Source organism: Physella acuta, unplaced genomic scaffold, assembly GCF_028476545.2.
Source record: "Physella acuta isolate Inbredline_101_S28 unplaced genomic scaffold, ASM2847654v3 ptg001648l, whole genome shotgun sequence".
Taxonomy (NCBI): domain Eukaryota; kingdom Metazoa; phylum Mollusca; class Gastropoda; family Physidae; genus Physella; species Physella acuta.
The window spans coordinates 51068-76756 of record NW_026733162.1 but is presented as its reverse complement, the minus strand read 5'-3'; the positions used below and the strand labels follow the sequence as shown (position 1 = coordinate 76756).

Sequence of the window (25689 nt, the reverse complement as noted above, 5' to 3'; positions counted from 1 at the left end):
CCAAGAAAACCGAAGGTTGCATCATATTTACTTTATCGTGTTTTCTAACTAAACAAATGAAATGTTTTATTTTTGTTGGCCACTTTTATTCTTCTTCAAATCATGCACTTTATGCGTTGCCCAGTCGTGATCCTACTTATTACTTCAAAACAACATTAGCACTATTCTATACCCCATTCAAAGGCGTAGCGAGGGCGGGGGGTGCGGACAGCACCGGGTGACACCATTTAAAGGGGTGACACCAAGGCAAAATATTGCAAAATGTACAGAAGAAAAATGCTTTTTTCGCCAGTTCTAATAATGATTAATTAGAGGTAAATAGTCTTTTAAGTACGAATCGTCAATTATTACAAGGGGGAGGGGTGACACCATGACTTAAACGCGCTAACTTTAGAGAAAACAATGCTACATCCAACTGTATTATTAACAGATTAAAGATAAACATCGTTACTATTACGTCAGCAGCGATTAAAGCTTTTACACATACATGTACGCGTATGTGGCATATACTTAAATTATTGGCCTATATATATATATATATATATATATATATATATATATATATATATATATATATATATATATATATATATATATATATATGTGTGTGTGTGTGTGTGTGTGTGTGTGTGTGTGTGTGTTTACTTTGTTTCTTGAGGGGGGGGGGTGACACCATGAATTGCCGCACCGGGTGACACCCCGTCATAGCGACGCCACTGACCCCACTTCCATTCAAGTATTAGCCCTTTCAGAAAAGTACCATTAGCACTAATACCAACACCTACACTTAAGTACCAGTAACACTATCCTATACCTCACCTACACTCAAATACATGTAGCACTGTTGTATACCTACACTCAAGTATCAGTAGCACTATCCTATACCTACACCTATCCTTAAGCGTTGACCTTTTTTACTTTCTCGTATATACGTAGTATAGAGAAAGTATTGTAATCGTGCAAAAAAAAAAAATCGAGATTTTTACAAATCTCGACGTTTTACACCTCACTGATACGGAAAAACATAATTTTGCAATCTTGTCCGTATGTCTGTGTGTGTGTGTGTCTGTGTGTCTGTCCGTGTGTAAACACGATAACTTGAGTACCGTTACAGCTAGGTTGATGAAATTTCATATATAAGTATTTTATCAAAATCGTAGATCCGTATCAACTTTTGAGCGATTTCCGATAACCGGAAGTGGTACTTTTCCTACTTTGAATTTTTCAAAAGCCTATAACTTGAGTACTATTTCAGATAGATAAATGAAATTTCACATGTAAGTAAAAGATCTAATTCTCTACCTTCTGTTAAATTTTGAGTAATTTCCGTTGACTGGAAGTAGTAATTTACGCTACTTCCGATTTCTCAAAAAACTAATGTAAATTTTTAAAGTACTAATAATATTGCGCACTATTATACGCGTTTTTATTCGGCGTTTGCTTGGTGCGCAATGTTTTTTTTATGAGATTCTATTCTATTTTTAAAAGTTTAAGTATTTAAAATGGATTAAAAATCATAACTATATCCCCAGTTACCATCCCCTGTTGTTTTATATAAGAATATTCGAGAAAGTTTAGGGGAGATCACTACCGGTTTATTATCACCAGCACCAGTACCAATTTGTACCAGTTTTCCAATCGCGTGCTCCATCCTCTACTTCCCCCACGTCTGCCCCTCCCCCTATTAACCTATCTGTACCACATGATTCGGACCAAACCAATTTACATTTTCATACCATTCTGGCTGGCGTTTGAGTTCCAGCAATACTGGACTGTCTTCAGGTCAATACTTTCTCACACTGGGACCATAGACATTATGCTATACTTTTTCATATAAAGGCCAGAGACATGTTGTTATTCTTTCTCATTTCAAGTACATGGACACTCTCTTATACTAGCTCACATAAAGGCCATTGATAAAATGTTAGATTTTCTCATTTCAAGTACATGTACATGCTGTTAATACTGTTGTACTTTATCACACAAAGACCACAAAACTACCTCCCTACAGGCCATAGCCCCACTGCTATGTTTTTTTCTCAAGCAAGACTGTATTGTATATCCAGCTGCTCCTAACCTGCCTGTAATTGTGTACCAACCAGAACCTGCCACAAGAGGCTGTTGGTCCATGTACATTCGACTGTTGCGCGCATGTGTGGTGTAACAGCCGACACAGTAAACATGTTACACAATTTACTTCTTGCTTCTAATGGCACGGAAGAAAGGTGATCTGTTCAGAGAGCGAGGGAGGGGGGGGGGGGGAGAGAGAGAGAGTCACGTGATGCTAAGAAAAAATATATATCCCAGAGAAAGATTTAAAAAAAAATTTCAACGGATATTTAAGTTGAAAAAAAAATTCATAAAAAATACTTAATTTAGAAATGTTAAATATTTTAGTTGATTGCGTTATAATGGAAGTAGCACCTGATTAAAAACAATAAAATAAACAACCAAAAACAACAAAACAAATAGGCTTTTGAGCCCAGCCCATGGCATAGCCACGAATTAACCCACATGTATTTGCGAGGTGTTAGGGCTAAAGACCTGCAGACAATTGACAGATTTGCCAAATGCCCATAGCTTCCAGAACAACGTAGAACATGAGGTGACATGCGCCTCGCATTTATATGTGCCCGATCGATTATCGGCGTCTCTTTTTTTTTTTTTGTTTCAGTGTATGTTATTTATGTGACCCTAGCACTAATTTGTCAAGGGACAATCAAATATGCAGACCATCTGCATTTATTACCCCCTTATATTGTACAAACGCTGCTCCAAATTCATGTCTCTCGGTCTTAAATGTTTTAATGTATGTTAATTGTATGCTGGAATAGACATACGACTGCATAACACAAGGCACATCATTAAATTTGTTTAAAATTATTGCCTACATTTGAATAAGCAATAACAGTAATTTGCAATAATGTCATTTATCCTAATGTATGTATGTATCTTGAATGAAAGTTTTGCTACATAATCAAACCAGTGTAATGTGTGATAACTATGATATATGAAGCAGTAAGTTTCTAAAGCCTCGTATGTTAAACTTATTATGTATGGGCCAACAAGGTGTTTAATTGTGTGTAGATAGTATTGATTTAGCATAAAGTGAAGCATTAATCAATATTTAACACCCGTGTGTAGTAGTGTTGAGTGGGGAGGTTTTCATAACACGAGTGGCTGAACAAAAACATGATCCACTGAGCCTTGTTAGTCTAGCCATTCAACACTTTTACTTATAAGCTACCGTGTAAATAGCCGTTCTCGTTATTCTACAGGAGGTTTACAGACCTGCAAGATCTATATTTGTCGTAGGCGAACTTTAATTTTTGAACTCTGTATTATAAAATTGTATGTTTTCGACATTTTGAGATTGAAATTTATAGTGTACAGACATTATTGAAGTTAGTTATATTTGTAGTCTAATGCGGTGCCTTCATTGTTTAATTGTGAGGAGGGTGGTGGGGCGTTGTGGGGTGGGTGGCAGGGCGTTGTGAGGAGGGTGGCAGGAGGGTGAGAGGGTGGTAGGGCGTTGTGAGGAGGGCGGAGGGCGTTGTGAGGAGGGTGGTAGGGCGTTGTGAGGAGGGTGGTGGGGCGTTGTGGGGAGGGTGGTAGTAGGGTGGGAGGGTGGTAGGGCGTTGTGGGGAGGGTGGCAGTAGGGTGGGAGGGTGGTAGGGCGTTGTGAGGAGGGCGTTATGAGGAGGGTGGTAGGGACGTTGTGAGGAGGATGGCAGGGCGTTGTGAGGAGGGTGGTAGTGTGTTGTGAGGAGGGTGGCAGGGCGTTGTGAGGAGGGTGGTGGGGCGTTGTGAGGAGGGTGGCAGGGCGTTGTGGGGAGGGTGGCAGGGCGTTGTGAGGAGGGTGGTGGGAGGGTGGCAGGGCGTTGTGAGGAGGGTGGTGGGAGGGTGGCAGGGCGTTGTGAGGAGGGTGGTAGGGATGTTTTGAGGAGGGTGGTAGGGACTTTGTGAGGAGGGTGGTAGGGACGTTGTGAGGATGGTGGCAGGGCGTTGTGAGGAGAGGAGGAAGCGGTAGTAGCGAAGAGTGTAATTGTGTGAGTAAGGTAGCACAGCTCACCAGGCAGTGCATTAATTAAGCTAGTTGGTCTGTCAGCACAGTCCGTCTTCACTACGGCAGTGGTCTCTATTCATCTCGAGACCAATCACTCGTCCACAGCGTCTGTATAGCTGCTGGCATTTATTTGTTTGTTTAAAGCACAATCTTATCTCCCCTACACAATATTTTTTTTTATCTCCCCTTCAATTTTTCTGTCCATCATTGCCATGCGCATCTGTTACTTTATCTTGTGTTATCCCACCCTCCCTTCCTCCACCCATCCCCACCCCCACAAACATCATCCATTTTCTCTCATCCTTTTACATGCTCGCTTCGTCACCATTTTTAATTTTTTACCCCTCTATAAACAAACTTAAGAATTTTGTTGAAATGAAGCTGATTAAAACCAGGGAAAAAAAACTGCAGTGACATTCTGGCTGGTAAAAAAAGGTTGCATACAACGCTTCCCTTGGTGCCAGCAACATTGTAACATGTCATTTCCTTCTTTTTACACAGAGTTGGACAACCGTCTTTAAATATTTTTTTTTGTTTCTACAAATAGGGGAGCATCACCGTGATCGTTAAAGTTTGGTGCAAGATGCGGCAAAGACCGAGTTTTTTTTTCCCCTCTCGAGTTTCCTCGCCCGATCTTTTCTTGTAAGAGAACTCAGTTGTCACGGATAAGATCGTGTTCGAGTACTTAAGTCGTCTTCACATTTGATGTTTGGTTGTTAAATAGAGAGCTTCACACATACGTTATGTTTGCATGCCATTGTTTTTACAATGCTGTATTGTAATGTAATGCATTCGCAGCCTTTATTTGTCCTTTTTTGTGGTGTCCTTGACTGACAACGCTTGAAGTGGTAATTGTTCTTGGTGCTTATATGCTTAGTGTTATCACTCGGTTCATTTTCTGCCTCTGTTGATAGTGAGTTCAGGCCTAGCATAGTTCTGTTGTGTCGGTCGGTTTCAATCTGTTTCTGTTTAGACTGGGTCAGTTGAAATCTGTTTAGACTGGGTCAGTTGAAATCTGTTTAGACTGGGTCAGTTGAAATCTGTTTAGACTGGGTCAGTTGAAATCTGTTTAGACTGGGTCAGTTGAAATCTGTTTAGACTGGGTCAGTTGAAATCTGTTTAGACTGGGTCAGTTGAAATCTGTTTAGACTGGGTCAGTTGAAATCTGTTTAGACTGGGTCAGTTGAAATCTGTTTAGACTGGGTCAGTTGAAATCTGTTTAGACTGGGTCAGTTGAAATCTGTTTAGACTGGGTCAGTTGAAATCTGTTTAGACTGGGTCAGTTGAAATCTGTTTAGACTGGGTCAGTTGAAATCTGTTTAGACTGGGTCAGTTGAAATCTGTTTAGACTGGGTCAGTTGAAATCTGTTTAGACTGGGTCAGTTGAAATCTGTTTAGACTGGGTCAGTTGAAATATGTTTAGACTGGGTCAGTTGAAATCTGTTTAGACTGGGTCAGTTGAAATCTGTTTAGACTGGGTCAGTTGAAATCTGTTTAGACTGGGTCAGTTGAAATCTGTTTAGACTGGGTCAGTTGAAATCTGTTTAGACTGGGTCAGTTGAAATCTGTTTAGACCGGGCCAAATGAAGGCAAGTCTATTGTGTCGGTTGGTGTCAATCTATTTCTGTTTAGACTGGGTCAGTTGAAATCTGTTTAGACTGGTTCAATTGAAATCTGTTTAGACTGGTTCAATTGAAATCTGTTTAGACCGCGTCAAATGAAGGCCAGTTTGGCCTGTTGTGCCAGTAATACCCGTGTTGTCCTGTCTCTAAGAAGCCCACATTAGTGTAATGACCAATCGATTCTAGGAAAATAATAGAAAAAAAATATTTTTAAACAGATTTTAAAAATAATAAACAAAGATACTAATATAAAAGAAAATGTAGTAAAGCATTTACTATTTTAAGAAATACGCAGTGATTTTTTTTTTGTTGCCAGGTAATATTAAAACATTTCCAATAAATCAAAACAGTTGCAACTGTACAGTATAACCTTCTGCCAAACTTAATCATAATGCTCAAAGCTGTTACTGTAGTAAATACTTTTTGGATCTATAAAGCACAGCACGTTATAAATACGTACAAGGACTGAAGTGTAAAAGTGCTTTATTTTTAGCTTAGGGCGTCGTGTGCTGTACATTTTAGTTTGATTTATGCAATGTATACATTTACATTTTAGTCTGATTTAGGCAATGTAAACTTACATTTTTGTCTGATTTAGGGAATTTATACATTTACATTTTTGTCTGATTTAGGCAATACCAAGAGGAGCAGGGGGTCATGCACAGAGGGAAATAGCATCTAGGAACAGGGTTTGGGGATAATACTGTAAGGTGGGGGGGGGGGGGTCGACAATGCTCAATGGGGCATGGGACAACAAATGCTCGTGATTGAATTTACATTGTGCTGAATATTTTGCCGTCACTGATTGCTTGACATTTGTGTTATGTCAGAGTCAGTTCGGCCTATTGTCTGTGAGTCAGACGTTGGGCCTGTTGGGTGGGAGTCAGAAGTTGGGCCTGTTGGGTGGGAGTCACATGGGAGTCAGAAGTTGGGCCTTTTAGGTGGGAGTCATAAGTTGTTCCTGTTGGGTGTGAGTCAGATGTGAGACACGTGGTTGTAGCTGTGATGTAGATGTGAGACACGTGGTTGTAGCTGTGATTTAGATGTGAGACACGTGGTGGTAGCCATGCTGTGATGTAGATGTGAGACACGTGGTTGTAGCTGTGATGTAGATGTGAGACACGTGGTTGTAGCTGTGATTTAGATGTGAGACACGTGGTTGTAGCTGTGATGTAGATGTGAGACACGTGGTAGCCATGCTGTGATGTAGATGTGAGACACGTGGTTGTAGCTGTGATTTAGATGTGAGACACGTGGTTGTAGCCATGCTGTGATGTAGATGTGAGACACGTGGTTGTAGCCATGCTGTGATGTAGATGTGAGACACGTGGTTGTAGCCATGCTGTGATGTAGATGTGAGACACGTGGTTGTAGCCATGCTGTGATGTAGATGTGAGACACGTGGTTGTAGCCATGCTGTGATGTAGATGTGAGACACGTGGTTGTAGCTGTGATGTAGATGTGAGACACGTGGTTGTAGCCATGCTGTGATGTAGATGTGAGACACGTGGTTGTAGCCATGCCGTGATGTAGATGTGAGACACGTGGTTGTAGCTGTGATGTAGATGTGAGACACGTGGTTGTAGCTGTGATGTAGATGTGAGACACGTGGTTGTAGCCATGCTGTGATGTAGATGTGAGACACGTGGTTGTAGCCATGCTGTGATGTAGATGTGAGACACGTGGTTGTAGCTGTGATGTAGATGTGAGACACGTGGTTGTAGCCATGCTGTGATGTAGATGTGAGACACGTGGTTGTAGCCATGCTGTGATGTAGATGTGAGACACGTAATTGTAGCTGTGATGTAGATGTGAGACACGTGGTTGTAGCCATGCTGTGATGTAGATGTGAGACACGTGGTTGTAGCCATGCTGTGATGTAGATGTGAGACACGTGGTTGTAGCCATGCTGTGATGTAGATGTGAGACACGTGGTTGTAGCTGTGATGTAGATGTGAGACACGTGGTTGTAGCCATGCTGTGATGTAGATGTGAGACACGTGGTTGTAGCTGTGATGTAGATGTGAGACACGTGGTTGTAGCCATGCTGTGATGTAGATGTGAGACACGTGGTTGTAGCCATGCTGTGATGTAGATGTGAGACGTGGTTGTAGCCATGCTGTGATGTAGATGTGAGACACGTGGTTGTAGCCATGCTGTGATGTAGATGTGAGACACGTGGTTGTAGCCATGCTGTGATGTTGATGTGAGACACGTGGTTGTAGCCATGCCGTGATGTAGATGTGAGACACGTGGTTGTAGCCATGCTGTGATGTAGATGTGAGACACGTGGTGGTAGCGATGCTGTGATGTGAGACATGTGGTTGTAGCCATGCTGTGATGTAGATGTGAGACACGTGGTTGTAGCCATGCTGTGATGTAGATGTGAGACACGTGGTTGTAGCCATGCTGTGATGTAGATGTGAGACACGTGGTTGTAGCCATGCTGTGATGTAGATGTGAGACACGTGGTTGTAGCCATGCTGTGATGTTGATGTGAGACACGTGGTTGTAGCCATGCCGTGATGTAGATGTGAGACACGTGGTTGTAGCCATGCTGTGATGTAGATGTGAGACACGTGGTGGTAGCGATGCTGTGATGTGAGACATGTGGTTGTAGCCATGCTGTGATGTAGATGTAAGACACGTGGTTGTAGCCGTGCTGTGATGTAGATGTGAGACACGTAATTGTAGCTGTGATGTAGATGTGAGACACGTGGTTGTAGCCATGCTGTGATGTAGATGTGAGACACGTGGTTGTAGCTGTGATGTAGATGTGAGACACGTGGTTGTAGCCATGCTGTGATGTAGATGTGAGACACGTGGTTGTAGCCATGTTGTGATGTAGATGTGAGACACGTGGTTGTAGCGATGCTGTGATGTAGATGTGAGACACGTGGTTGTAGCTGTGATGTAGATGTGAGACACGTGGTTGTAGCTGTGATGTAGATGTGAGACACGTGGTTGTAGCTGTGATGTAGATGTGAGACACGTGGTGGTAGCGATGCTGTGATGTAGATGTGAGACACGTGGTTGTAGCTGTGATGTAGATGTGAGACACGTGGTTGTAGCCATGCTGTGATGTTGATGTGAGACACGTGGTTGTAGCTGTGATGTTGATGTGAGACACGTGGTTGTAGCTGTGATGTAGATGTGAGACACGTGGTTGTAGCTGTGATGTAGATGTGAGACACGTGGTTGTAGCTGTGATGTAGATGTGAGACACGTGGTTGTAGCCATGCTGTGATGTTGATGTGAGACACGTGGTTGTAGCTGTGATGTTGATGTGAGACACGTGGTAGCCATGCTGTGATGTAGATGTGAGACACGTGGTTGTAGCCATGCTGTGATGTAGATGTGAGACACGTGGTTGTAGCCATGCTGTGATGTAGATGTGAGACACGTGGTTGTAGCCATGCTGTGATGTAGATGTGAGACACGTGGTTGTAGCCATGCTGTGATGTAGATGTGAGACACGTGGTTGTAGCCATGCTGTGATGTAGATGTGAGACACGTGGTTGTAGCCATGCTGTGATGTTGATGTGAGACACGTGGTTGTAGCTGTGATGTTGATGTGAGACACGTGGTAGCCATGCTGTGATGTAGATGTGAGACACGTGGTTGTAGCCATGCTGTGATGTAGATGTGAGACACGTGGTTGTAGCCATGCTGTGATGTAGATGTGAGACACGTGGTTGTAGCTGTGATGTAGATGTGAGACACGTGGTTGTAGCCATGCTGTGATGTAGATGTGAGACACGTGGTTGTAGCCATGCTGTGATGTAGATGTGAGACACGTGGTTGTAGCGATGCTGTGATGTAGATGTGAGACACGTGGTTGTAGCTGTGATGTAGATGTGAGACACGTGGTGGTAGCGATGCTGTGATGTAGATGTGAGACACGTGGTTGTAGCTGTGATGTAGATGTGAGACACGTGGTTGTAGCCATGCTGTGATGTTGATGTGAGACACGTGGTTGTAGCCATGCTGTGATGTAGATGTGAGACACGTGGTTGTAGCCATGCTGTGATGTAGATGTGAGACACGTGGTTGTAGCCATGCTGTGATGTAGATGTGAGACACGTGGTTGTAGCTGTGATGTAGATGTGAGACACGTGGTTGTAGCCATGCTGTGATGTAGATGTGAGACACGTGGTTGTAGCCATGCTGTGATGTAGATGTGAGACACGTGGTTGTAGCCATGCTGTGATGTAGATGTGAGACACGTGGTTGTAGCCATGTTGTGATGTAGATGTGAGACACGTGGTTGTAGCCATGCTGTGATGTAGATGTGAGACACGTGGTTGTAGCCATGCTGTGATGTAGATGTGAGACACGTGGTTGTAGCCATGCTGTGATGTAGATGTGAGACACGTGGTTGTAGCCATGCTGTGATGTAGATGTGAGACACGTGGTTGTAGCCATGCTGTGATGTAGATGTGAGACACGTGGTTGTAGCCATGCTGTGATGTAGATGTGAGACACGTGGTTGTAGCTGTGATGTAGATGTGAGACACGTGGTTGTAGCCATGCTGTGATGTAGATGTGAGACACGTGGTGGTAGCGATGCTGTGATGTAGATGTGAGACACGTGGTTGTAGCTGTGATGTAGATGTGAGACACGTGGTGGTAGCGATGCTGTGATGTAGATGTGAGACACGTGGTTGTAGCCATGCTGTGATGTAGATGTGAGACACGAGGTTGTAGCCATGCTGTGATGTAGATGTGAGACACGTGGTTGTAGCTGTGATGTAGATGTGAGACACGTGGTTGTAGCCATGCTGTGATGTAGATGTGAGACACGTGGTTGTAGCCATGCTGTGATGTAGATGTGAGACACGTGGTTGTAGCTGTGATGTAGATGTGAGACACGTGGTTGTAGCCATGCTGTGATGTAGATGTGAGACACGTGGTTGTAGCCATGTTGTGATGTAGATGTGAGACACGTGGTTGTAGCCATGCTGTGATGTAGATGTGAGACACGTGGTTGTAGCCATGTTGTGATGTAGATGTGAGACACGTGGTTGTAGCCATGCTGTGATGTAGATGTGAGACACGTGGTTGTAGCCATGCTGTGATGTAGATGTGAGACACGTGGTTGTAGCCATGCTGTGATGTAGATGTGAGACACGTGGTTGTAGCTGTGATGTAGATGTGAGACACGTGGTTGTAGCCATGCTGTGATGTAGATGTGAGACACGTGGTTGTAGCCATGCTGTGATGTAGATGTGAGACACGTGGTTGTAGCTGTGATGTAGATGTGAGACACGTGGTTGTAGCCATGCTGTGATGTAGATGCGAGCTGGCAGGCTGAAGAAACGAGCAATCAATGTCCTCCACCCTTCCACGTCTCCATCCTATTGGAACATCTTTATTATTGGGTTATTTAAACGCTGCCCGGGCGCTAACGAGGCTTGTGGATGGGGGCTAAGAAGATTTATCTACCCTGATAAAACTACATGCATCTTTCCGGCTTAAAAATAGTTCAGAGAATTATATTTTCTTATACACATTATTGAAGAATTAATGGTTTTATTTCCCCCCTGATGTATGACGTTATTAATTATTGGAGCATGAAGAATTATTTCCCTTTCATATTAAAAACTTGACAGGTCTAATTAATCACGCCGCTAGGTTTAAAAATTGCATTTGTTCAAAATATCACGTGTACATAGCATTGTTAGCGTTTTATACATTGGTATAGTGTACAAGCGGACACGTTCTGTTTCATGTGTTGGTCGTGTTGTGCTGACTTTCTGGCTCAATATGCTGACGTGTAAGCGGTACATAGGCTGACATTAAAATGGTGGGTGTCTTACAAAGGCTGATGTTCATATTTCTGCTGTCTCGTTTCAGCTGGCTGTCTTATTACTCATGTCTTGCTTAGGTGTTTCACTTCCGCTGTCTCATTTCAGTTGTCTCACTTCAACTGTCTCATTTCAGTTGTCTCACTTCAACTGTCTCATTACAGTTGTCTCACTTCAGTTGTCTCAGTTCAGTTGTCTCACTTCAGTTGTCTCAGTTCAGTTGTCTCACTTCAGTTGTCTCAGTTCAGTTGTCTCACTTCCGCTGTCTCATTTCAGTTGTCTCACTTCAACTGTCTCATTACAGTTGTCTCACTTCAGTTGTCTCAGTTCAGTTGTTTTCTTCAGCTGGCTTTCTCACAACAAGTGTCCCCCTTGATCTGACTGTCTCACTTGAGCCATGTCTCTTGATCTGCCTTTCTCACCAACTCCCCGACTCAGTCAGAAGCAGTACCCAGCCAGCTATCACCAACTCCCCGACTCAGCCAGCAGCCGTACCCAGCCAGCTATCACCAACTCCCCGACTCAGCCAGCCGCCGTACCCAGCCAGCTATCACCAACTCCCCGACTCAGCCAGCCGCCGTACCCAGCCAGCTATCACCAACTCCCCGACTCAGCCAGCTGCCGTACCCAGCCAGCTATCACCAACTCCGGCTGATTACACCGTCCGTCTAGCACCAGCCTACCCTGGTCCCGACTCAGCCAGCAGCCGTACCCAGCCAACTAGAACTCCCCAACTCAGCCAGCCGCTGTACCCAGCCAGCTATCACCAACTCCGGCTCCGACTCTGCAAACATTCCCCGAGTCCCCATATTTTCTAGCCTATTGATCCCGTCTTTTCCTGCCCCTCCACGGGCGTCTCACTTTGACAGGGCCGGCTGGAGCTAATGAGCCGTGGCACCAGGCTGGGGAGCTTAGGTTAATGAAACATTAAGGATAATGCTTGGTCAAAATGACACGCCGGCTACAACCACTGGGATAGGTTGAGGACTAAATTACACTTTACACTGGCTGTAATTACAGTTAGATACGATTACATCGGACAGATGTTAAGTTTGATCTGTTGTTTACATTTCCCTAAGTTTGTTAGATCCCATGTTTACATTGGCCGTGAATTTTGTTAGATCCCATGTTTTCATTTGCCGTGATTTTTGTTAGATCCCATGTTTTCATTTGCCGTGATTTTTGTTAGATCCCATGTTTTCATTTGCCGTGATTTTTGTTAGATCCCATGTTTACATTGGTCGTGATTTTTGTTAGATCCCATGTTTTCATTTTCCGTGATTTTTGTTGGATCCCATGTTTACATTGGCCGTGAATTTTGTTAGATCCCATGTTTTCATTTGCCGTGATTTTTGTTAGATCCCATGTTTTCATTTGCCGTGATTTTTGTTAGATCCCATGTTTTCATTTGCCGTGATTTTTGTTAGATCCCATGTTTACATTTGCCGTGATTTTTGTTAGATCCCATGTTTACATTGGCCAAATATAGTTAGAACCCATGCCATGTTTACATTGGCCAAATATAGTTAGAACCCATGTTAATATTGACCAGATTTAGCTCGATCCCATGTTTACATTTGCCACATGTAGTTAAATCCCATGTTTACTTTGGCCATACTTTTTATTATTGGCCAGATTTTGTTTGATCCTATGTTTAAATTGGCCAGATGTAGTAAAATCTGTTGTTGACATTGCCTTGATAAACTGTTGTATACGTTAGGCCAGTGGTTCCCAACCTTTTTCGAGTGGCGACCCCCTTTTATAAAAATTAAGCGACCCGCGACCCCCATAGAATTAAAAAGTCGAAATTAGTATGAAAATTAATAAGCACTAAAATAAGATTTTCTATTAGACTTTCAATATGAACTACTCTTGATAACTATTTTAATAGCATGATTAAAATTGCATACTATTCACTAAACCTTCGTGGTTAAGTTTTTAATTAACAACCATTTTTGTTAACGCCAACCTATGTCATTATAATTATCTTAATTTTGTTTTTAATCAAAGAATAGTGTTGAAAATATATTCTCGAAAAGTCAATCAATTTTACGTTTGGGTATGAATGGTGAATACTACACCGAAATTGTGTATACAGTTTTTCATTTTACGCGGAATCATTCTGTAAATCAGATAATAATAATCTTGTAATTCATCGGGAATGCTGGCAACATCAAGGGAAGAAGAGAATGGGTAATGCGTCAATGTAGATTCTTCTTTTTTCAGCTCAGAGAAATAGCGATGCAGTTCGTTTTCAAGAGATTCAAGATGCCCAGAAATCGCTTCTTTCAAAATTTTAATTATCTCACAATCAGATTCATCTACCACACCGCAGAGTTTCTCAAATTTACAATATTTCCAAGATTTATTTTCTTTACCGATTTTACAGCTTTGATAAAAATGCCCCGAGATTATCATGGAAAGTTATAATATTCGTTCATTTTCCCTAAAGCTTCAGGTTAATCTTATCTTGATGTTCGAACACATCTGCTAGGTATGAAACTCTCCAATCACTCTATGTCGGTTTAAGTATACCAAAAAGTCTTGTTTCCTTTGCACTTCCAAGAACAATTTGATTTCAGATTTCGTTTGACAGCCAGCGTACTGCAGTGTAGAAGAGCAGAACCTCGTGATCTATATCAATGTTTTTGCTCAGTTCTTTGAAGGCTCCAGATTTTATATAATTTACGACTTATACTAGCAATGGACTATTGGTGTCGATTGGTTAGGGCAGTGGTTAGGGAGCTAAATCTTTTCTGCTTTCTGAAAGCCCGATTTTGAGCTAAACATAGATGGCGCACCATCCGTACAAACCCACATAGCCGTTCCAACCCATTTTAATCATCCAGTTTCAAAAATGGTATTTATTTTCTCCTTGCTATCTTCACAAAAGAGCAACTCTTCTTTGCTATCATCCGCATGAATATAGACATAGACCAGCAACTGCGAACACGAACTCACGTCTGTTGATTTATCAACTTGAAAAGCAAACAATGGTGAAAGCTTAATTTCGATAAAAATGTGTTATTTAACATTTAAGTACATGCAGCGTTTGATGAGATTTTCCCTTATTGTTTTTTTTTTTTTTTTGCTTGGCATTTTCTATCGCGACTTCATTTGATGCTTGCACTAATGTTGGTGAAAACTTCCAGTTCGATCAAGTCTCTGGCGTTTGCAACTAGCTTCTTGCCGACGAAAGAACTCCATATGTTTTTGGTGTGTTCCGAATGACTCGTCTCAAATGGAGTTTTAGTTTTGAAGATTTCATAGATTCGTGACTGAGAACAACTTTGTACAGTGCGCTTTGTTTCTTCTCTATTACATTTCCAGTGATGTTAATGAAGCCGAATTTTAAAAAATCTTCTAAATATTTATGTTTTGTTTCAAATTACTAAGGTTTAGTATACCAGTTGGCGACCCCCCAGAAAGACCTTCGCGCCCCCAGGGGGGTCGCGACCCCTAGGTTGGGAACCCGTGCGTTAGGCGGATTTAAACTAGATTCCCACTTTGATACTGTGAAGCTAGATTTACAATTTGATACTGTTAAGCTAGATTCACACTTTGATACTGCTAAACTAGATTCACAGTTTGATACTGTTATGATCCCTCTGCCCCACCCCCCTCTTGGTGATATCGATCTTTTGCTCGTTATTTCTAAAACACAGGTCTCGTGTCCCTAGGCTGTTGTCTGGTTAACTGTAGCCTAGTCGTTAGGTGCACCAAGTATCTGTAGCCCTAGTCGTTAGGTGCACCAAGTATCTGTAGCCCTAGTCGTTAGGTGCACCAAGTATCTGTAGCCCTAGTCGTTAGGTGCACCAATTACCTGTAGCCCTAGTCGTTAGGTGCACCAAGTATCTGTAGCCCTAGTCGTTAGGTGCACTAATTATATGTAGCCCTAGTCGTTAGGTGCACCAAGTATCTGGAGCCCCAGTCGTTAGGTGCACCAAGTATCTGTAGCTCTAGTCGTTAGGTGCACCAAGTATCTGTAGCCCTAGTCGTTAGGTGCACCAAGTATCTGTAGCCCTAGTCGTTAAGTGCACCAAGTATCTGTAGCCCTAGTCGTTAGGTGCACCACCAAGTATCTGTAGCCCTAGTCGTTAGGTGCACCAAGTATCTGTAGCCCTAGTCGTTAGGTGCACCAAGTATCTGTAGCCCTAATCGCTAGGTGCACCAAGTATCTGTAGCCCTAGTCGTTTGGTGCACCAAGTATCTGTAGCCCTAGTCGTTAGGTGCACCAAGTATCTGCATCCCTAGTCGTTAGGTGCACCAAGTATCTGTAGCCCTAGTCGTTAGGTGCACCAAGTATCTGTAGCCCTAGTCGTTAGGTGCACCAAGTATCTGTAGCTCTAGCGTTAGGTGCACCAAGTATCTGTAGCCCTAGTCGTTAGGTGCACCAATTATCTGTAGCCCTAGTCGTTAGGTGCACCAAGTATCTGTAGCTCTAGCGTTAGGTGCACCAAGTATCTGTAGCCCTAATCGCTAGGTGCACCAAGTATCTGTAGCCCTAATCGCTAGGTGCACCAAGTATCTGTAGCCCTAGTCGTTCGGTGCACCAAGTATCTGTAGCCCTAGTCGTTAGGTGCACCAATTACCTGTAGCCCTAGTCGTTAGGTGCATCAAGTATCTGTAGCCCTAGTCGTTAGGTGCACCAAGTACCTGTAGCCCTAGTCGTTAGGTGCACCAATTACCTGTAGCCCTAGTCGTTAGGTGCACCAAGTATCTGTAGCCCTAGTCGTTAGGTGCACCAAGTACCTGTAGCCCTAGTCGTTAGGTGCACCAATTACCTGTAGCCCTAGTCGTTAGGTGCACCAAGTATCTGTAGCCCTAGTCGTTAGGTGCACCAAGTATCTGCATCCCTAGTCGTTAGGTGCACCAAGTATCTGTAGCCAAAGTCGGTAGGTGCACCAAGTATCTGTGTAGCTAACCTTTTTGGACGTACCGAACCCCCACCCGTTTCTTCTGCGCATTCACCGAACCCTTTTTAATTGTTCTATCGTCCGCACTGACAAAAATCCGATTGTGAATTACATGTATCGGGTATGTGTCTTCACCTCCGGCGAACCCCTCACACTGATTCACCGAACCCCTGAGGTTTGATCAAACCCAGATTACAAACCACTGGATTATACTGAGGGGCTGGTTGTGTGTATGGGGGTGGTGGTGTAGTGAACAGCAAGCATTTCATGAAGTGCATACAGCTGTTGTGGATTTTTACAGTGGATTGTTGTGTAAATAGTTAAATGTAGTCAAGTTGTTCTGAATTCTACTATTTCTTCCAACCGTGTGCCACAATGAGATATTGTAACAGTTGCTTGACCAGCTGGTAGGTTCCCTTGTTTGTTGTAGAGGCCCCGGTCACACCACCTCAGCACATAGTGAGATCACCACTCGTGGCGGCGCTTTGATCTCCATGTCACACTGTAGCACAGCTCACTAGGTTCCCATAGGCGGTCAAAGTGGCGCTACACTATACCGATGTAATGGGGGGGGGGCTTTAGCTGGGGTTGCCGGGATTTAAGTCAGGCCATATGAGCCAATGTCTTTAGTAAACCTAATCAGTTGTAAAGGGACGGAGTGGGACTGGACTGCTAACCCGTAAGTCTCGAGTTCGAATCAGTAGACCATTACTGAGTCCACCCAGCTCTGATGGGTACCTAACGCACGTTTGGGTAAGTAAAGGTGGCTGAGGTCACATGCCGAGGTCACAAAAACAAGTGAACTCTACTTCACTTGCCCTTTACTTGGAACTTTTTTCATTAAATTATCATGTCCACACGCAGGGCAACTTACAGCATTGGCTCGGCGTACCTTACTACTGTGTGAGAGGCTGTTAACATTGCAGATATCCCATGTTGTGTGTGTGTAATTAGTGGCGGATTGTGGTCAGAGGGCGACCACGTCAGTGAGTGGGAGAAAGTCACGTGATGTGGTCAGCTTTGGCACGGGTCACTCGAGAGTTTAAAATAGTTGAGTGCAGTCCAGCGTGTGTCAACAGGCGGGCTGGGCTACATCATGCGTCTTGGTGCTATTTCTTTCTTATGGCTCGGTGTGTGGAATGTCGCATGATGTGGTGGAATGTCACATGATGTGGTGTGTGGAACGTCACGTGATGTGGTGTGTGGAATGTCGAGTGATGTGGTGTGTGGAATGTCGAGTGATGTGGTGGAATGTCACGTGATGTGTGTGGAATGTCACGTGATGTGTGGAATGTCACGTGATGTGTGGAATGTCACGTGATGTGGTGGAATGTCACGTGATGTGTGTGGAATGTCACGTGATGTGTGGAATGTCACGTGATGTGGTGGAATGTCACGTGATGTGGTGGAATGTCACGTGATGTGTGAAATGTCACGTGATGTTGTGGAATGTCACGTGATGTGGTGGAATGTCACGTGATGTGTGGAATGTGATGTGTGGAATGTCACGTGATGTGATGTGTGGAATGTCACATGGTGTGTGGAATGTCACGTGATGTGTGGAATGTCACGTGGTGTGATGTGTGGAATGTCACGTGATCTGTGGAATGTTACGTGATCTGTGGAATGTGATGTGATGAATATCACGTGATGTGATGAATATCACGTGATGTGTGGAATATCACGTGATGTTTGGAGTGTCACGTGATGTGTGGAATGTCACGTGATGTGTAGAATGTCACGCTCGTATGAATGCTACTCCCTTTTCATTTCTCAAGTCCTGTGAATTTCAATCATCATATTAATTCAGCGTGAGTGAAATTCCCGCTCTTATTACACGTGCGAGCAAAAACAAAACATGTCATGTATTCGCTTGTCGAATCTTAACACTGCTCATTAGGTGTTTTTTTTTTAATTTGATGACATTACCTTCAAGGGGCTATTAGAAAAACCCAAAGTACAATATCGTAGCCGTAGAATAACTTGTTTAGCCAACTTGTGCTGGCCATGTTTAGCCAACTTGTGCTGGCCATGTTTAGCCGACTTGTGCTGGCCATGTTTAGCCGACTTGTGCTGGCCATGTTTAGCCAACTTGTGCTGGCCATGTTTAGCCAACTTGTGCTGGCCATGTTTAGCCAACTTGTGCTGGCCATGTTTAGCCAACTTGTGCTGGCCATGTTTAGCCAACTTGTGCTGGCCATGTTTAGCCGACTTGTGCTGGCCATGTTTAGCCAACTTGTGCTGGCCATGTTTAGCCAACTTGTGCTGGCCATGTTTAGCCAACTTGTGCTGGCCATGTTTAGCCGACTTGTGCTGGCCATGTTTAGCCAACTTGTGCTGGCCATGTTTAGCCAACTTGTGCTGGCCAAGTTTAGCCGACGAAGCTTGTGCTGGCCAAGTTTAGCCAACTTGTGCTGGCCACGTTTAGCCAACTTGTGCTGGCCATGTTTAGCCAACTTGTGCTGGCCATGTTTAGCCGACTTGTGCTGGCCATGTTTAGCCAACTTGTGCTGGCCATGTTTAGCCAACTTGTGCTGGCCATGTTTAGCCAACTTGTGCTGGCCATGTTTAGCCAACTTGTGCTGGCCATGTTTAGCCAACTTGTGCTGGCCATGTTTAGCCAACTTGTGCTGGCCATGTTTAGCCAACTTGTGCCGGCCATGTTTAGCCAACTTGTGCCGGCCATGTTTAGCCAACTTGTGCTGGCCATGTTTAGCCAACTTGTGCTGGCCATGTTTAGCCGACGAAGCTTGTGCTGGCCATGTTTAGCCAACTTGTGCTGGCCATGTTTAGCCAACTTGTGCTGGCCATGTTTAGCCAACTTGTGCTGGCCATGTTTAGCCAACTTGTGCTGGCCATGTTTAGCCGACTTGTGCTGGCCATGTTTAGCCAACTTGTGCTGGCCATGTTTAGCCAACTTGTGCTGGCCAAGTTTAGCCGACGAAGCTTGTGCTGGCCATGTTTAGCCAACTTGTGCTGGCCATGTTTAGCCGACTTGTGCTGGCCATGTTTAGCCAACTTGTGCTGGCCATGTTTAGCCAACTTGTGCTGGCCAAGTTTAGCCAACGAAGCTTGTGCTGGCCATGTTTAGCCGACGAAGCTTGTGCTGGTCATGTTTAGCCAACTTGTGCTGGCCATGTTTAGCCGACTTGTGATGGCCAAGTTTAGCCAACTTGTGCTGGCCATGTTTAGCCAACTTGTGCTGGCCATGTTTAGCCAACTTGTGCTGGCCAAGTTTAGCCAACTTGTGCTGGCCATGTTTAGCCAACTTGTGCTGGCCATGTTTAGCCGACTTGTGCTGGCCACGTTTAGCCAACTTGTGCTGGCCACGTTTAGCCAACTTGTGCTGGCCATGTTTAGCCAACTTGTGCTGGCCAAGTTTAGCCAACTTGTGCTGGCCATGTTTAGCCAACTTGTGCTGGCCATGTTTAGCCGACGAAGCTTGTGCTGGCCATGTTTAGCCAACTTGTGCTGGCCATGTTTAGCCAACTTGTGCTGGCCATGTTTAGCCAACTTGTGCTGGCCAAGTTTAGCCAACGAAGCTTGTGCTGGCCATGTTTAGCCAACTTGTGCTGGCCATGTTTAGCCGACTTGTGATGGCCAAGTTTAGCCAACTTGTGCTGGCCATGTTTAGCCAACTTGTGCTGGCCATGTTTAGCCAACTTGTGCTGGCCAAGTTTAGCCAACTTGTGCTGGCCATGTTTAGCCAACTTGTGCTGGCCATGTTTAGCCGACTTGTGCTGGCCATGTTTAGCCAACTTGTGCTGGCCACGTTTAGCCAACTTGTGCTGGCCATGTTTAGCCGACTTGTGATGGCCAAGTTTAGCCAACTTGTGCTGGCCACGTTTAGCCAACTTGTGCTGGCCACGTTTAGCCAACTTGTGCTGGCCATGTTTAGCCAACTTGTGCTGGCCAAGTTTAGCCAACTTGTGCTGGCCATGTTTAGCCAACTTGTGCTGGCCATGTTTAGCCGACGAAGCTTGTGCTGGCCATGTTTAGCCAACTTGTGCTGGCCAAGTTTAGCCAACTTGTGCTGGCCATGTTTAGCCAACTTGTGCTGGCCATGTTTAGCCAACTTGTGCTGGCCATGTTTAGCCAACTTGTGCTGGCCATGTTTAGCCAACTTGTGCTGGCCATGTTTAGCCGACGAAGCTTGTGCTGGCCATGTTTAGCCAACTTGTGCTGGCCATGTTTAGCCAACTTGTGCTGGCCACGTTTAGCCAACTTGTGCTGGCCATATTTAGCCGACGAAGCTTGTGCTGGCCATGTTTAGCCAACTTGTGCTGGCCATGTTTAGCCAACTTGTGCTGGCCATGTTTAGCCAACTTGTGCTGGCCATGTTTAGCCGACTTGTGCTGGCCATGTTTAGCCAACTTGTGCTGGCCATGTTTAGCCAACGAAGCTTGTGCTGGCCATGTTTAGCCAACTTGTGCTGGCCATGTTTAGCCAACTTGTGCTGGCCAAGTTTAGCCAACTTGTGCTGGCCATGTTTAGCCAACTTGTGCTGGCCATGTTTAGCCGACTTGTGCTGGCCACGTTTAGCCAACTTGTGCTGGCCACGTTTAGCCAACTTGTGCTGGCCATGTTTAGCCAACTTGTGCTGGCCAAGTTTAGCCAACTTGTGCTGGCCATGTTTAGCCAACTTGTGCTGGCCATGTTTAGCCGACGAAGCTTGTGCTGGCCATGTTTAGCCAACTTGTGCTGGCCAAGTTTAGCCAACTTGTGCTGGCCATGTTTAGCCAACTTGTGCTGGCCATGTTTAGCCAACTTGTGCTGGCCATGTTTAGCCGACGAAGCTTGTTGGACTCTGATTTTATTTGCCGGGCTCTCGGATAATAAAAAATTAATTCCGAATCTCCCCCCGATTTACAGGCTAGAATGTTTCTCAAATGCCACATCAATCACGCAATGTTTTGCTGGCCGCCAACAAAATGGCCACATGGGAGTGGCCCCCGTCCCAGGCTCGCTAGCTCCACTAAGCCCGAGATTTGTATGCAAAACATTTCTTTAGGCTTGAAATTCTTCAGACGTTGTCTGCAAGAAACGGAGTGACCACGGAAATGAATGCTGCCAGCAGCGGCTTGCTTCTGCGGTAGATGGACATCTCTGGGGAGGGGGAGGGGGGGTGAGTTTAATTCGATTGGAGAGACAACTGCAGATCTAGGTGAATCACGATTAGGGAGGGGAAGGGGGTGGGGGCGGCACATGCAAACTTATCCGTTGTGTGATGGAATGGGTATTGAAAACGAAATGAGACTTTAATTCTTCATGTGGAACAATTTGAGGAAATGGCAGGGTTGAGATGGGACGGTGTGTGGTGGAGATGTGTAGACCGTCGTGTCTGAGTGGGTTTCTTTCTGCTGCGTTTCTTTTGTCTTGTTCCGCTGTATTTTAACGATGTTTTGTGTTTGTTTTGTTTCGTTGTATTTTAACGATGTTTTATTTTTTGTTTTCTTCCAGAACGGAGAAGTCAACCGACCAGGTTATAAAGCCAGTCAATATAGAAGCTTTATCAAAGTGGGTGGGGGCCATACCGGAGGATGTTGTCAAAGATATGGAAAGTATAGGTGAGTCAGATGTGCACACCATCACTTCAGTTTATCTCTTAATGACTGTATTCATTCACTATGATTGACAAACATAGGCATAAACTGATAGACATGGAGTGATCTATATCTGTCTGTCTGTTTGTTGTCTGTCTGCTGTCTATATATATATATATATATATATATATATATATATATATATATATATATATATATATATATATATATTTTTTTTTTTTTAATTTTATTTATGGCTTCAGGACATTACCCCCCCCCCCCTGGACAGTCTCTCTCTCCCCCCCCCCCTCAAGTTAGAATCCTAACTCTAACTCAAATTCTATACCTATATATTACCTTAATCCTAACCTTAAAAAGACCAAAACCTAAGCATCCACCTCAGCCTGAAACTTAACACAAAACCAAAACCAAGGCTAAACATTAGTTTAAGCCTAACTGTGACACTAACCCTAGCCATAGCTATAGCCCTAACCCTAGCCCTAACCCTGTCCAGGGGGGTAATGTCCTACTGGGTGGGGGTGGTAATGCCCTGTTCCCATATATACGTATATATATATATTATGTATATATATATGTATATACATACACATACACACCCACACATATATATAGGAAAAAAATTAGTATACAGCTTTAATTGCTGCTTAATTAAGAAGGCAATAAGAATAACTGATTGTACACCCTGCACCACACGATGTACATGTTTATTCTCCAGCCCCCATGCTCAGGACACTTGGCTACGACCCCAATGCCAACCCCCCCAACTACGGCCAGCCTGACCCTGATGTGGCAGACAACACAATCCACATCAAGCAGAACTCTGACTTTTGGAAGCAGCGGGAGCTGGACGTGCTGAACGATGGGGTGGCGGATGGTCAGCAGCCCCAGGCGGCGCCAGCCGCGGAGGCCAGTTCTCACACAGGCGAAAAAGTTTCTGTTAAAGAAGGACATGTGGACAGATGATGAAAGTTGTTTTCTTTTTTTTTTTATCTCCAGACAAGAATGTGGTGCTCAAATTGTGAATGATTCATTTTTTTTTTTTTTTTTTTGCTTCTCTGGTACTTTTCTGTTGAACTAGACCAGTGTTTAGAATTTGGTTAAGGGGATAGATGGGGGGTAGGGTTTGCTAGTTATGATGCTATCAAATCAACTCCATTGTTTTGTTGTCTAGTTTATACAGGCAAGTACCATTTGTTGTATTATCACTCATTGTTTATGATTTCAGTTGCTCGATCAAGACATATTGTATCACAATTTGTTTGAACTTGTCATTTTTTGGTGAAGACTTGACTGTATCACATATCGGTTAAACTTGTTATTTCTTGGTCATGAGTCCAATGTGTTACCATTTTTTAATGATGTCATTTCTTTGTCAAGATTAAAATGTATCTCCAAGGTTGTTGGCTGATAATATCTTGTCATAATTTACTGCCTAAAATAGAATCTTTTTTTTAGTTGCCGTTTTAAGCAAAACATTCTAACAGATACACTTTGGACTGACTGACATACTTTGTACTGACAGACACAATTTGGACTTACAGATATACTTATTAATGACAGACATACTTTGGACTGACAGACATACTAGCTGCTTTAGCTACCTGGAACAACCTATGTTATAGGTCAAAACACAAGGCCTTAGTGTTGGTTCTGATCACTTGTTTATGATGGTAGAGCTGGTCACTTGATTCTGAAACTGTTCACTTAATTCTGAAACTGGTCAATTCATTCTGAAACTGAGCACTTGATTCTGAAACTGGTCACTTGATTCTGAAACTGTTCACTTGATTCTGAAACTGGTCACTTGATTCTGAAACTGGTCAATTCATTCTGAAACTGAGCACTTCATTCTGAAACTGAGCACTTCATTCTGAAACTGGCCACTTGATTCTTAAACTGATCACTTGATTCTGAAACTGGTAACTTGATTCTGAAACTGGTCACTTGATTCTGAAACTGGTCAATTCATTCTGAAACTGAGCACTTCATTCTGATACTGGCCACTTATTCTTAAACTGTTCACTTGATTCTGAAACTGGTCACTGATATCTAGCACCAAATCCGCTCTTTAGCATCCATCATATTGTGCAGTAACTTAGAACTTGAATGATGTAAATCATGTAAGCCCCTGTTTGCTTCCACTGTCTGTACTACATATATAACATGAACAAAAGATAAGAAGAATCAGTTTGAACAACACAGCTAAGATTTATACCATAGACAATTTTACAAGCACTGATCTAGTTTGACTGTACAACACGACCAGGTATAATCTGGCTGAGATTCTCATACCAAATTGATTTACAGTCATCTCTAGTTGTTTTTTTTCTGCTGGGGTTGGCAGGCATAGAACAGCGCAGCAATAAATTTCTCCCCCCCCCCCCCCCCCCCCAGACACTTTTATTCTGCCAGTCTTTTGTTTAAGCCAGCTTTGACATAAAAACTGGCAGGCTTTTTTATTGATCAAATTATTTTTTCTAAATTAATGTTTTAGCCTCTGGTGGCGCTGGCAGTGTAAACATCTGTTAGACATGTCTGGTGGCGTTGTTGTTGGGTGCTGGACATCATAGGGTCTAGGTTAGTTGACATCCAATGACACATCATAGGTTCAGGCTGGTTGACATCAAATGACACATAGGTCTAGGCTAGTTGACATCTGTAGGTCCAGGCTAGTTGACATCAAATGACACATCATAGGTCCAGGCTAGTTGACATCCAATGACACATCATAGGTCCAGGCTAGTTGACATCCAGTGACACATAGTTTTAGGTTGCTTGACATCATAGGTCTAGGCTAGTTGACATCTGTAGGTCCAGGCTAGTTGACATCAAATGACACATCATAGGTCCAGGCTAGTTGACATCCAATGACACATCATAGGTCCAGGCTAGTTGACATCTAGTGACACATCATAGGTCCAGGCTAGTTGACATCCAATGACACATCATAGGTCCAGGCTAGTTGACATCTAGTGACATATCATAAGGTTCAGGCTAGTTGACATATGTAGGTCCAGGCTAGTTGACATCCAATGACACATCATAGCTCCAGGCTAGTTGACATCTAATGACATATCATAGGTCCAGGCTAGTTGACATCTAATGACACATCATAGGTCCAGGCTAGTTGACATCCAATGACACATCATAGGTCCAGGCTAGTTGACATCCAATGACGCAACTTAGGCCCACACAACTTAGGCCCACACAACTTAGGCCCACACAACTTAGGCCCTCACAACTTAGGCCCTCACAACTTAGGCCCACACAACTTAGGCCGACAGATCTTAGATCCACTAGTTAGACAAACAACATTGTTAATGTCTGTTGCCATGGAGATTTGTTGCTTATATCATTTCCACTGTTTCAGTCCAGCAGAATGTAGAGAGAGGACTACATAAATATTGTATCACTAAATACCAAAGGCTCAAGGGAAATCAGTGCAATGTTTATCTTGGTCTTAGCCAGTTGATCTCTGCCATAGGTCTAGATAGGCAACCTACTGGCTGGCAGGTTAGCCTGTGCCATAGGTCTAGATGTAAACCTGGCTAGATAGATGGGTAGGCTACCTTAGGTGACTGTTGGGCTACCTCCTGTCAAGTGACTGTTTTGGCTACCCAGGGCTATAGGTATGCAAACTGCCTCCCGTCATCCACATTCAACTGTTAAAATTACCAGAAAAAGTTGGTTATGTGATTACATGAGAAGTATTAA

General features: G+C 43.8%; 1 protein-coding gene across 2 annotated transcripts in view; it reads left to right on the top strand.

Annotated features, from left to right (window-relative positions):
- The window catches only part of LOC131929552 (protein-tyrosine sulfotransferase 1), a 54190-nt gene extending 30246 nt beyond the window's left edge, over positions 1 to 23944 (top strand). For both annotated transcript variants that reach the window (XM_059285819.1, XM_059285818.1), the window contains exons 3-4: positions 21872 to 21978; positions 22691 to 23944. In XM_059285819.1, coding sequence (XP_059141802.1) covers positions 21872 to 21978; positions 22691 to 22938 — 355 coding nt within the window. In that variant the 3' untranslated portion in view covers positions 22939 to 23944. The remainder of the gene's footprint in view (positions 1 to 21871; positions 21979 to 22690) is intronic.
- The last annotated feature ends 1745 nt before the right edge of the window (positions 23945 to 25689 follow it).